This window comes from Saccopteryx bilineata, chromosome 1 (genome assembly GCF_036850765.1).
Source record: "Saccopteryx bilineata isolate mSacBil1 chromosome 1, mSacBil1_pri_phased_curated, whole genome shotgun sequence".
Classification (NCBI taxonomy): domain Eukaryota; kingdom Metazoa; phylum Chordata; class Mammalia; order Chiroptera; family Emballonuridae; genus Saccopteryx; species Saccopteryx bilineata.
The window spans coordinates 276,662,142-276,676,634 of NC_089490.1; the positions used below are offsets into that span (position 1 = coordinate 276,662,142).

The window sequence follows — 14,493 nt, forward strand, 5'->3', positions numbered from 1 at the left end:
CCTTTGGAGAAATGTTTCAAAGGTGCGACCTGGCTCCTTCTCCTTGAATGGATGGCGTTAGCACACCTAGTCCACAGGACAGTAGAGGGAGAGCGCCGCCAAGCTGTCCTCATGTGACATTCACTGGGCACTTCAGTTTAACAGTTTAAAGATGTGTTTTCATAAGAAAAAAAAAAGCATAGGTGGCAAAACATTTTTTTAAGTCTCTCCATTCAGTATTTTTGGGTAGAACAACTCACCATGGTTGGCACCACAAAGACAATAAGGTAAATTATTGTGAATTTCCTTTAGGTAAGTCTGCATATATTATTTTTAAAAGAAACAAATCATTAGAAACCCAAGATGGGGAAAAGGTAACATTTACTCACCCTTAAAAGATTCTGAAAAAATTACACAATAGACTCTTTAAAATCTAGGCCACATTTAGTCAACAGGCCACTATTGTTTCAGTAATAAATAAGCCCTCAGGAAGAGGATTATGGTTAGCTTTGCCAAGGAAGTGATGCATGCTCATGTCCAGTCTGTACAGAAACTGCTTTATTAACTTGCAAGTTTAGGAGTCCCAAAAGAGCCTGGAAATACCCAACTTCCCCCTTAATAGATTTTTTAGGTGCATTAGGAAGGCTGTTTTGTGGACGTGCACAAAGTGCTCCTCTTCCTCTCAAACCCCATCTTCTGCGATGTCTGACGCTAAGAACGGAGAGCGGAGTATCACCTTCATTGCTGAGGGTGATACAGTCATATAACCTCTTAACGGTAATTGATGATAGTCCTCGAAAGTCATAAACACAGACATACTTTGTACCCTGCAATACTCATTTTGGAAGTAATTTTTTTTGACAAAGCCAGAGAAGAGTTTAATACAGAAAATTCATGTTACACATTTTCATGCCTTTTCTTACAGGTGGGTAACAAATTAAAATCTAAGCTTCTTATTAGCCAAAACAATGATAGGAATTGTTTGTGTTTTATACAATTCTGTGTCCATAGGAAAAAAAATCAAACAAACCAGTAGCTGAAGGTGCAAAGACTTAGCTACAAAGTGTTCATCCAAGTGTTTCTGTATCATCAACAATAAACAAGAAAGTAAAAGAAAACAGCAACCTAAAACTTAAAGTAATAAATTATGTTATTTAGTTATATCCAGCCATTACAAAGATGTAGAAAAATATTTAATGACATAGAAATATATAGTGATGAGAAGTTATTAATTAAATAGTATCACTTAAAAACAGTATAATCCCAAATTTCTAAAATTATAGTACCAAAAATAAGTAGCAAAAAATAGTCTGGAAAGACAGACACAAAATAATTATAGGCTCAAGTTGGATGTCAGGGATAATAGGAGATGCTGATTTTTATATGTGTGCTTTGTGTATTTCCTCCATTTTAACATCAGATGCACAATTGCTATAATAGAAAAAAAGTAATTTTAAAATACCCAACAAAATCAATCGTAAAGGGTCTTTCCATGTAGGCAGTCTGTACTCCACCGGGCCTTGATACCACTTCATCAAAAAAATACCCTGTGAGGTAGACATTAGAATTTCCATTTTCCAGGTGAGGAAACTGAGGCCAAAGGAGACTTAATTACCCGAGATGCCAGTGGCTGTTCTTTTAGTATTAAAATGCAAGTTAATTTTATTGATTAGTTATATCAAAGGTGCTAATAACTATATTAACTTAGTTAACTTAATATTAATTAATGTTACTTTTTTAAGAAACAGAAACCCATAGACACAGACAACAAACAATATGGTGGTTACCAGAGGGAAGGGGGTTGGGGTGTATGTAGTAAAGGATAAAGGAGGTCAAATATTAACTAGTATCAATAAATTATATAATTTCATTATTAAAATATTAATAAGTATTAATTTAAATATTAATAAATAATAATACAACTATTAACTAATAATTATATTCACTGTATCCAAACTACATATATAAAATAACGTGACTAGAAGTTGAACCCTGCTAGAAGTCAGCTGAGGAGCCTGCAGCCAGAAGCCTGACCCCTGGCACTCTCCCCAGTGGGCTCTTATATGCAGTAGAGACCGTGATCTTCAGGGCTCCCAGCTTGGCCTTGAGAGTTATTCTCCCTCATTCACACATCCTTCTGTTTCTATTTTCAGGGTCCCAACCTAACTTTAATTAATTCCCAGAATACCTTGTGCCCGGACTTTAAGAATTCTAGAAAGGTGTTTTTAATAGAAAATGGATTGAAAGCCTACTTCCCATTAACATATGTATTTTCATAGCTATTCCTGAAGTGTGAAAGCTTTTTTAAAGCCTAAGGATGAATTTTAAAATGTGGAACTACAGGTAGGTTTGGATAGGTATTGGCTGGAAAATATTTCAAACTAGAGGTATTACAGAAAACCTTTACACTCTTATCTTCAGCCCCCCCGAATATGCGTGTACACACTGATACGCACATTCATTCTGCTTTTCATTTGATTAGGCTGAAATTGTCAATAACCTTCATTCTAATAATGGCTTTCAACTTAATTTTAGCAGCATAATCACTTTTAAAACCAAACCTTACAAAGATCCCCAGTTTATAATCATAACAACAGAATCTATATAGAGAGGAGAGCGTATTAGATGATTACTGCAACTCAATTTTCAACTTTCCTTTTTTCCCCCAAGAACAGGACTGATGAGCTCATTTCAGTAGCCTTCCAGATAACTTATTGTGGATGACCTTGGCTGGGAAAATAAAAGTAAGAGCTCAAATGACAAAAATAAGCAGTTTATACCTGGCTTTGTTTATATAATGAAACTAAAATAGAGTAGCTTACAAAGTGGGCTATTTTTTAAAGACAGAATTTATCAGGCATCAATCAGATCTGTGTTTCATTAAAGTTATTAAACTTTTTTTTTTTTTTTTTTCTGAAGCTGGAAACGGGGAGAGACAGTCAGACAGACTCCCGCATGCGCCCGACCGGGATCCACCCGGCACGCCCACCAGGGGCGATGCTCTGCCCACCAGGGGCGATGCTCTGCCCACCAGGGGGCGATGCTCTGCCCCTCCGGGGTGTCGTTCTGTTGCTACCAGAGCCACTCTAGCGCCTGGGGCAGAGGCCAAGGAGCCATCCCCAGCGCCCGGGCCATCTTTGCTCCAATGGAGCCTTGGCTGCGGGAGGGGAAGAGAGAGACAGAGAGGAAGGAGGGGGTGGGGGTGGAGAAGCAAATGGGCGCTTCTCCGATGTGCCCTGGCCGGGAATCGAACCCGGTTCCCCCGCACGCCAGGCTGACTATTAAACTTTTTTAAGTGCTGTTTCTGTTCTAGGAATGCTAATATAGTAGCAGAACTCCTTGTTCATAAAAACATCATATTAGAAAAAAAAAAAAAAAAAGGTTTTGTGAGAATGGCAGCTGTTCCCAGGACTCTGGGCTCCAAACTTTACTTGTTCTCCTTAGTGACCTAAAAGGAGGACACAATTACCCTCATTTTACAGATGAAAACACTGTAGCACAGGCAGGCTCGGTTACTGACGTAAAGAAAGTTGGCCAATGAGTGAAGCAGGAAGGGATCCAGGGATATCCTGACTCTACGATGCCCACTGTGGTCAACAGTAAGATCAGTGTGGACACAGGGCTGGCCTGCACCGCTTTCCGGGGACGAAATGGATGGCAGGTGCTCGCTGCTTTTTACACTGGTTTTTTTTTTCTTCCCATTTCTTCTGGTGCCTGTCCACTTCCAGGGTATTGTGATTCACTCTGGTCAAAGATTTTAGTTTTTAAAATCCTTTCTGTTTTAGATATTCCATCACACACACAATGTATCTTTTAATTTTTATTACAAATTTAGAAATGCCTTCATTCTCTTATCCTTTGAACAGAACTACCTGTAATGATTTATATCCTCTTAATGAATTTATTGAAGGCCATAAAAGAGTATTCATATTATAATATATGAAAAAATCTTTAATATGCAGGCAGTCCTATTGGTTTCATTTTCAAGAAGCAAATGGCACTGGCTTATAATGACATGTCTTCAATATAGATTTTTTTAGAATTATTTTGGTTTGGCAATATGCATGAGTATTTTTATTGAACATGCTGAGCTGGGTTGGCAAGCCATGTAATGAGTAATTTTTTTCTAAATCAAATGTGTTCAGCATTTACCACTCCATTAAAGAAGAGAAAAAGACATTTGCTTTGACAGCAAGTTTGTAAGTTGACCAGTGAGCTCGGTGGTGGTCCCCAATTATAATTCTTATTTCCACATTTCTCAGAAGAGATGCTAAGTATTGATCTGATGTCTTCTCCCGTTCCAGTACTTTATATACAGCTGCATTCTGGGGTTGATATCCTGCTCAGTTTTCCTACGGGTGAATTATGAATTGAAAATGTTGATCATGATGGCGGCATTGGTGGGCTACAACATCATCTTTCTTCACACTCACGCTCATGTCCTGGATGACTACAGCCAAGTCTTAATTAAGAGGTAACCTACTTCTTCTTTTTTCTCCTTACTTTAGTTCTTTCATGGAATGTCAATAATGTGTGTTGCTTAAATGCAAATTAACCGTAACATTTTAGTTGGAAATCATTTTGAGAGAGTTTCTTTGAAGCAATGTTCAGAAGGATCAATTATACAGAATATGTGTTATCAACACTTCGAACACATGAAGTGGTTTAGAGAGTCGATTGTTTTATAATCTATACTGTATTAATAAGAGTAATTTAAAGTTTCTCAACCTCAGCACTATTGACATTTTTTTGAATATCAATAATTTTCTGTGGGGTGTGGCTGAATAATTTTGTGTTGAGGGGACTCTCCTGTGCAATGTAGGATATTTAGCAGCATCCCTGACCTCTGCACACTAGAAGCTAGACACAATGCCTTCCCCCAAAGCCATGAATCTAAAAATGTTTCCAGACGTTGCCAAATGTACTCTACAAGGCAAAATGCCCCCCACCCAGTCTAGAACAACTGAATCAACACAAATAAAAATAATGGAAAATAAGTAGATATATTCATAAGGTATAGTGCTAAATTTCTTTGGGGAAAGTTTCTAAAATAGCCTTGTCTGGAGGGAGTACTACTTTCACTGTGGTAATTTACTGTTCTATGAAGAAACTGACTACCAAGAAAATACTCAACTGTGTTTACTCCCCCAGCCTTAGGACTAGATGATGAGAAAATGGTCCTCCCAGGGCCACTCAGTAGGGTTTATACAAGGTTTTCTGTGATCAAATTACTTCTATAAGCTTATAATGAATATTCATTCCCTGCTTGAAAAAAAATGTTTTAATCATTATGATACCCTTCATTTCACATTTTAATAGCATAACACTGTTTTACATCAAGAATCAGGTTTATTTCTGGATTTACCAGGCTTCATGTTTCTTCTATGAACACATTGCATAATCTTCCATAATATTTCTGTATTTTTTTTAGTACAAAATAAATGCCTTAACTACTTTCATAGCTTTGTTGCTCCAGAAAGATGGTACATGTTGACAGTGCGTGGTCAAATACTTCTCCTTTGGAGGTCGAGTGCCAAGAACACTGTGCAAACATTTCTTACCAATAAGAATACTTTCAGAAACATAACTGCAAGGCTTTCTCTTTGCCTAATTTTATTTTCATCATCCTCCACACCAAGAAATCCTAATAATCTGTAATCAAGCTTAGGGTAGTGAAGTTGCACAAATGTATAATTGTATTAAGGACATTTTATGATTCCTTAGTCAAGATGAAAATGAAATCAGAAGTTAATTTTCCAATAAATTTTCAAAATTGCCCACCAGATATGCTTTAATATTTCTGTACTGTATGCAGAAAGCCTGTATTGAATCCCTAAGTAAATGTAGCATTACTGATTTTTATGCACAGCTGACGATGCTACTAAATTTTCCTTTATTAAATTTAAAGCTCCTGAATGAGCTACACAGCCATAGCAAAAGGAGAAAATTAGATCAGCAAGTTTCTGATGGGAGAGATTTACTTTTAGAAATCTGAGACACCAACTGTGATTAGAACCCCAACAGCAGTAGAGCAATGATTTGGCTAAAGAAAAGGAGTCTTACTCTCTGATTCATTTTAGCCCTTTGGTTTCTTTCAGGCCCTTTTGTGTTTGTTCTCCTGGTTTTATCTTTTAATAGGCTTAAAGCTAAGGAAGGCTGTCAGGAGAAGCCCCAGGGACTTGCCTTCACTTCCAAGAGTGAGCCAGCCAGCATCCTCCCCAGAGGGGTGCACCTGTCTCCCTGCTCCTAATCTTGACCTTGCCGTTCGGGCACTTTCAGACCCGATTCCTACACGAACTGCCACAATACTCCCAGAGCCTTTCTGTGCCAAAAGATAAATATTACTCAAATTATAGCAAATTTTTGCTGCTATCAGTTTAAAACTCACTTCATATGAGAAACTCTTCTGAGTGGGAGTTAAGAATTCCCTCCTGATCTGTGTGTTTGATTCCCTCCGCATGTGTTTGAGAGAAACCTGAGACTCTGGTGGAACCTAAAACCCATCCATTTCAATGTTTTCTTTTTTCTGCTGAGACTCCAGGGGTTCCACTACCAAACAACTGATAGTTTCTTCATCCTTTGTCTAGTTTGTTGAGGCTGACACAACTCTTTCAGATATGAAACTAGGAGTAGGGTCTTTAAAAAAGAAACACCTACCTGGGATGGTACCTTGAGAGTGGACATTCCTAAGTCCCAAACCAAAGACACCCTTCAAAGAGAGAACTGGCTTATGAAATGCCAGGCAGTGCCTCCTTTTTGATCAATCGAGTCTGTGTCATTGAAATCACATGCGTGATCCTTTTCCTTTTCTGATCCATTTCTGGTCACCACATCTTTGCCCCCCCCCACACACACACACACACACTTTTCATTCCCAGTGTCCTTGACCTTGCCATGGTCTTTTTTCTGAGACATGTGCTGGCCTGTATGGAAGTCAGTGTCCTTGCTGCCCACCTAAGCCTCTCACCCAGTCCCTGATTGTCATTGAGCATTCCCAGGAAGCCTACAGCCAGCTTCTGGCTTTCACCCCTGGGTGTGCATGAGGACTGAGCCACCCTGTCTCCCTGGAAAGACTGAGAGTATCCTCTGCAGACAAATCTATTGCCTCTGGTGTCTGCCCACCCCTCTTCTCTGGTACGTACACTGAGGACTTTCATAGACACTATTGAATCAAGGAAAGAGCAAAACCCCTTTATCATTTTCACCCAGCCTGCACCCCCACCCCCTCTGACACAGACAACAGTGTGAGGGACTGCAGGTGAGAAAGGGAGGTGGGGAGAGGTGGAGGAGATGGTGATGGAGGGAGACTTGACATGGGGTGGAGACACACAATACAATATACAGATGAAGCATTATACAATTGTACACCTGCAACCGATATAATTTTATTAACTACTGTAACCCCAATAAGTTCAATAAAATCCTTAACAAACAAAAAGGAAAGAGCAGATCTCAACCAAGTACCACTGTGGTGTCCACAGTGCCTAAAACTGGGCCTGGCATTGTAAGTGGCTGCTCAGTAGACATGTGTTGGATGAATGAACAAAAGCAGGCTGTGCTCCTAGATAATCAGAGGAGCCTGAGTACTGTCTGCAGTGACATGTTCACCCCATCTCCTTCCCTGAAAACAGAGGCTCCTTGGAGACGTGTCCTTCCAGGGTCACCATTGTTTTTGTTTATACCCTTAAATGCCAAAAAAAAGTTTGGAGAGGCCATCTCTGTCTACCAGGCAGTGCCCAGCCCTCTTCTGAATACACAATTCAAACATGTGTTGTCCTATATGTGAGTTCATTATGACTCATGTTTCAGGAGCCTTTTCCAAACCAAATTTGACATTGATAATGGGCAAGCCAACAAGATGGAACAAGTCAACAGGGCATTTTTTTTACCAACAGGTTTAGCAAAAAATACAGAAGTATGCACTAAAAAACTCCAGATCAATGAATAATTTAGAAAACAACACCAAACATATTCTTACAGGTTCACAAATGTGGACAGCCAACTTTTTAGGGGTAAAAAAAAGGCTGTTTTGACTGTGCCATTAAAAATTCTAAACCTTGTCATTCACATTAACATGAATAGACCTATAGCATATTATGCTAAAGTGAAATAAGTCAGGCAGAGAAAGACAAATACCATATGACTTCACTTGCACATGGACTCTAAATAAACACAACAAATGAACAAGCAAAACCAAACAGAAAGAGACCCATAGATACAGAGAACAAGCTGGTGGTTTCTACCAGGGAAGGGGAGATGGGTAAAAGGAAAAGTAAGTAAATACATAAATAAATAAATAAATATGCAAAGTATGAAATGACAGAAAGTTTCAACTCCAATGTAGTACTGTAGTTTGGTTGAATTTAATAGTTTTAACTCTAATTTTGTCTCAATAACTTGCCAGTAAAATAGTAATTGCAGATTCTTTTTTTCTTTCTGAGCAAAGGAACACAAATCTCTAAAACAGCGGTTCTCAACCTGTGGGTCGCGACTGCTCTAAAAGATGTTCTAAACATTTTGGTTTGCATTTCAGTTATTGATTATAAATAATATAAAATTTGAAAAATAAATCTGTTAGAATGGAGGCCTGCAACTTCCCAATACTTCACATTACCTGCCATTGCGTGATTGGCTAAGTTACCTCATGGTGACGGAAGTTCAGAAGTTTCTGGTATTTAGAAGGTCTGAAACAAAATGTTCCTTAATTCTTTGGCCTTTACAACAGTCTTCCATCTTTTCTGGGAGAACAGATATTCTTCTGTGTCACTCAATAAGGATTTGGTTCTTGTCTGTGACACTGTCCACAGAAGCCCTCAGCCAGTGCCTCTGAGGACTGAGGACACTTGAGCGCTCTTCATGGTGACGGTGATGTTGATGGCCAAGCTATTGCTGGAAGCTATTTTTGTTTCAAAGACACTGCCCATGACAAATGCTTGTTATAGAGTCTGCAAGACATTGTCAGATTTTTACTGGAAGCTTTTTTCTTGCAGAAATGAAAAGTCTCAAGGGATGAGTGTTACTATTTCATGGGGACCCAGCAATCCACTTTAAATTTTAAAGAGGTGTCGAGCTGGAGAGCTTAAAAAAAGGGGATAACCAGGAGCTCAGCAGACTAACCAGCCCTCTTGAAGCACTTAGGCCTCATAAAATCAAGAATTTTTGGACAGCATTTAAATAATGTATATAAGTCAGCAGCAGTTATACCAGTACCTGGCATTATTCAGAAGCCCTGGATTGTTGCAGCCAGAAATCTCTACATAATTTTCCCTTCCAGGTCAGCATTGAGGGTAGTGATGGAGGTGGTGCTCAAACATATACCACTGAGCTGAGTTAAGCATCTTTGATGTGGAATTGTTTTGCTCTTCCTGTTTTTTCTATGCCTCATGGAAAACCCAACAGCTAGAATTCAAGATACCGTGATATATTTTGGCTATATCTCAACTTGAGATCAACTGATGATGAGCTCACTGATAGTCTTGGGGAAGAACTACGGCCTTAATCCTCCGGAGAGAGGCAGGAGCAGTGTGTAGTCTACCTCTGGGGTAGACGGTCTGAGTGCATGATGAAACACCTGAAATCTCTGTGCAGTCTCCTCTTTTAAATTAAAAATGTATTTCAAATTTGCATTCAAACCCATAATATATCCAAGTTAGTATTGAAAAGGTATTATTTTCAAATTTTATATCTCAGTTTCTCCCCCCTTCTGGGTCCCCCTGCCCCATGCCATCTCCAGAAACCAGGGGCGCACTCTCAGTCTCTGTGCTGGACACCATTAGCAGTGCCGCTGCAGGGAGGTAATTTGAAATGACTAATGAAAGAAAAAACGCATGTCATCCTAGCACTGCTCAAGCTTCCTTTTCTTATATAAAAAGCAACCATCAGTGAGCTATTTTGTTATCTAACCTAAAAAAGAAAATGTCCTGTGATTTGGGCCCTCTTGAAGGAAGATACTCAACTTTTAGGCTAGTATGTTTTCTTTTGTTTGATTTTAGAATAAGAGGAGGAAGGAGATTTCCCAGAGCCAGTGCCCCATAGACTGTATAGAAAACATACTTCTGATCACCAGCTCTCCAATCAAAGGTGCTAACACTGTGCACACCCCTTATTGCGTCAGTCTGTTTGCAACCCCAAACTGTTCTGCCTGGTCTTTATGAATACCACTCTGAAAAGGCAGGAGGCTTTCAGCTGTCCATCTTTGGTGACATGGGGCCACCTTCTCTGGATGATTGCACAGAGTCTGGATAAATTTGTGTCCAGCCAGGGGGAGAAAAGAGTATCTGGAAATGAAACTCCTTAGGTTTTAAACCAACATGGTTATTTGTCCACTGATTCATTTGTTTTTAGAATACAATTATATTGAACATTCTCCATATGCCCGACCTGATTGCTAGAGTCTGAGCACACAGAGATGAATAAAATGGAGCCTCTGCTGTCAAGAAGATCACAAAAATGTTCTATGAGAAAACCATGGTTTACTGGAAGACCAGAAGGGATTATCAGGGCACCTTGGTTAAGTTTGTGCAACATACCTAGGAAGTGAGTGGACATGCCGGCTGGCAGCTACATTAGGTCTCCCAGAGTTGACTTCAGTATTGGAAAGACTTTAAGTACTGTGAAGATTCAGAAGCAGAGGAGAAAGCACAGCACCATGGCAGAATGAGATGGCTCATATTTGTGCTGCCCCCCCACACCTCAATAATAATAATTTGAAATCTGCCCGCAGACAAAAGTACCCTGTTGGAGCTCTGGGGTCCTGCTCCTATGCCTAGGGCTCATGGAAGAGTCTCACCAAGCCATGCATTAGGTAATAGTCATTTGGACCTTGGCCCTGGCTATGGACCCCACAGTGGTTCATGAACCTTCTGTGGCCCCTCTCAGCCATAGTCTGGGAGCCTCTGGAAGACACTCTCCACCAGTCACAGTCCAGATAATAGTCCAGGTTTCTAGAGGAAAAGTTTCAGCACACTATGGGGAGAAAAATGTAAGTCTGAATGCATTGAACTAGGTAATAGTACAGTTTGACTCGACCCACATCACCCCTCCCCCATGATGGCACAGCTTAGGGTCAAGAGCGTTCTTCTTAGCCATGCTTTCTCCTGAAGGGGAACACAAGAGCATTGAGTGAGAACAAAGGCTTCCTCAGCCAGTCAGAACACTACACGGAAGCTCACGTCTCTCCTGACCCATCCAGAATACTAAATTGGAAGCTTCGTGGCACAGGAAGAGTCTGAAAGAGTGGCAGATAGGACCTTCCAAGGGCATTTAAGGGGATTGCATAAATGGCTTTGAGGCCTCCATCAAGCAGCCTGCACATGAGCCACTGGGAATACCTCACCCATGGATCCTCTCCTTACCTGGCCCATGGTCAGCCCTGCTGCCTCCCACCCTTGCTCTGTGGCCAGCACCCCATGTGCACTACCAATGTCAGTGGAGGGATTGAGCTTTGGCAGACGGTTAGTGAGCACACACAAAAAGCTGGCCCACAAATGGGGACTTAACATGCGCAGGTTTTGTTTAGGAAAATGAGAGGCTGTCAGCCATTGGTCTGGTGCATTAGATGGAGAGGTGACAAGCAAGTTTAAGAATTCTGCCACTAGGCCCTGGCCGGTTGGCTCAGTGGTAGAGCGTAGGCCTGGTGTGCAGGAGTCCTGGGTTCTATTCCCGGCCAGGGCACACAGGAGAGGCACCCATCTGCTTCTCCACCCCTCGCCCCTCCTTCTTTTCTGTCTCTCTCTTCCCCTCCTGCAGCCAGAGCTCCACTGGAGCAAAGTTGGCCCAAGCGCTGAGATGGCTCTGTGGCCTCTGCCTCAGGCACTAGAATGACTCTGGTTGCAACAGAGCGAGGACCCAGATGGGAAGAGCATCGCCCCCTGGTGGGTGTGCCAGGTGGATCCCAGTTGAGCGCATGCGGGAGTCTGTCTGACTGCCTCCCCGTTTCCAACTTCAGAAAAATACAAAGAAAAAAAAAAAGAATTCTGCCACTATAGGGAGTGAGGAGCATGGAGCAATTTTTCAAAGACATACAAATAAATGGTCAACATATACCTATATACCTGGAAAGATGCTCAATGTCACTAAGTAGATGCAAATCAAGACCACAATGAGGTATCACCTCACATCTGTTAAAATGGCTGTTATCAAAAAGACAAGATATAAAACAGTGTTGACAAGGATATGGAGAAAAGGAAACCTTTGTGCATATTGATGAGAGTAAATGGTTTCAGTCACTGTGCAAAACAGTATAGAAGTCCCTCAAAAAAATTAAAAACAGAACTGCCATGTGATCCAGTAATCTCACCACTAGAATATATCTATCGAAATTGAAATCAAGACCTGGAGCAGAAATTGGCCCACCCACACTCATCGTAGCATTATTCACAGTAGCCATGATATGGAAACAACTTCGGTGTCTGTCAGATGAACAGATGAAGAAAATGTGAGATATATAAACATATCACACCTTACCTCAGTTTATGTACTGTTACCAAAATAACAGACAACTAGGTTTCTTGAGGTACTTTTATTTTTTTTTAAAAAAAAGAAAAAGCAGCTCATTTCACCTAGGTAAAATTAAAAAAAAAAAAATAATAAGATTATTGTGTCCGTGTACCCGGACTGCTTTCTCACCTGAGAGAAATGAAAATGTAATTTTTACCTCACCAGAACTCTGCCTTTAGGTTAGAAACTGGTTTACCAAGTAATTCCTCCATATCTGTCACCCAATTTATTAGGTTTCTTTGGGCTTTTGGATGCTCAAAACTTGAGGGCTGGAATTAATGCCCCATCAACAGTATCAGGGTGCAAGCCAACTGCAAATTAATGTGTGGCCACAGGCATATTTGGATATCTGTATCTCCAAAGTCCAGTTTTTAGGTATTAAAAAAAATATTTGGTCACATTTTGGCTGCAACTGACATCAAGTTAGAATCATAGAGTTAGAAACTTTCTCAATTATATCAGCTCTGTCTCAATTCGATAGATCCTGATTTCAATTTCGATAGATATATTCTAGTGGTGAGATTACTGGATCACATGGCAGTTCTGTTTTTAATTTTTTTGAGGGACTTCTATACTGTTTTGCACAGTGACTGAAACCATTTACTCTCATCAATATGCACAAAGGTTTCCTTACTTTATAATTCATTGAGAGCACAACTCTCACACATGAAATTCCAAGTGGACTCTATTCTTAAAACTTCAAGGGAATGGGGAGAGAAAGGCCTCATACCCAACTAGCTGTCACTTTTTTTGTATAAATGGCTACTGCTGTTGTTATGGATTGAACTATGTTCCCCCTAAAGAAGACATGTTGAAATCCTAAGCCCCCATACCTCAGAACATGCCTTTTCTTGGAAACAGGGTTATTGCAGATGTGATTAGTTAAGATGAGGCCCTACTGGAGTAGGGCAGGTGCTAATCCGGCATGGCTGGTGTCCTCATGAGAAGACGGCCGTGTGAAAACGAATACACACAGGGAGACGTCACTTGATGGTGAAGACAGAGATGGGAGGGATGCAGGAATGAGCCAAGGAGTGCCAGGGATTTATGACCAAGTGCTAGAGGCCAGGACCAGGCAAGGAAGGATGACTCTGCAAGTTTCAGGGAGCACTGCCCTGCCAACAGCTTGGTTTCAGACTTCTGGCCTCCAGAACTGGAAGACTATAAATTCCTATTGTTTTAAGCTACCCAGCTGTGGTACCTTGTTTTGGCAGCCCTGGGAAACTAAGGCAGTGATCCACACAATGGGCTAGACTCTGCCAGGAGGGCATCCTGCAATTTTATTCTATGTATTCCAATGCTCCCTCCACACTACACATTCCTTCTCCCCCCCCCTCTCCTACATATGCACTGAGCAAGGTAACCCAGGAATGGATCTGAAGATGGAGAAATTCATCACTCAAACTGCAGGAATCCCTACAGCATGCATCTATGAGAGGCCCCCAAGGGGAAAAGGGCTCCAGTATGAGTAGGCAACTCTTTTTATCTCGATGCATGAAAGAAACTTTAAAGACATCTCAATGAAACCTGAGAAAGCAAGCTGCAGTTCTTCCTAGTACAGAGAATTTTAGAAGTGAAAAAGGCATCCATGTGTTGGCACATAAGTTTGTTCAATGGGCCAGGCTGCGCCTTCTTGTGCTGAGGTTCATTTAGGTCTATACTTTCAAACCCCCTGCCATGTCCAGCATGAGAACCTTCCCTTATGTTACTTCCTGCAAGTCCCCACCTCCAGCCACCAGGGTTCCTCACTAAGGCTCGAGATGTGGGCAATGGGTACAGCAGGACACTTCCACCCCTAACTCCATGCTCATATGCACTAATGTGAGGAGTTCCAGGAAAGGATCGTTTCCATAGATTGCTTAAATATATTTTCTGTGCGATTAACTGCAAACCCCGGCAGGCCCTGAAGTGCACTAAGGGAGTCCTCCCACCCACGTTCCGGAAGTGAGAGGGACCTATGCTGGCTCTGCATGTTTGGGACATCTAGTCTCTTTCCTGGGAATACCAAGGGGAACT

The 14,493-nt window shown here is 41.0% G+C and overlaps 1 protein-coding gene across 2 annotated transcripts in view; it reads left to right on the forward strand.

Annotated features, from left to right (window-relative positions):
* ADCY2 (adenylate cyclase 2) overlaps positions 1-14,493 on the forward strand; it is a 420,264-nt gene that overhangs the window by 366,177 nt on the left and 39,594 nt on the right. For both annotated transcript variants that reach the window (XM_066243472.1, XM_066243482.1), the window contains exon 18: positions 4,284-4,453. In XM_066243472.1, coding sequence (XP_066099569.1) covers positions 4,284-4,453 — 170 coding nt within the window. The remainder of the gene's footprint in view (positions 1-4,283; positions 4,454-14,493) is intronic.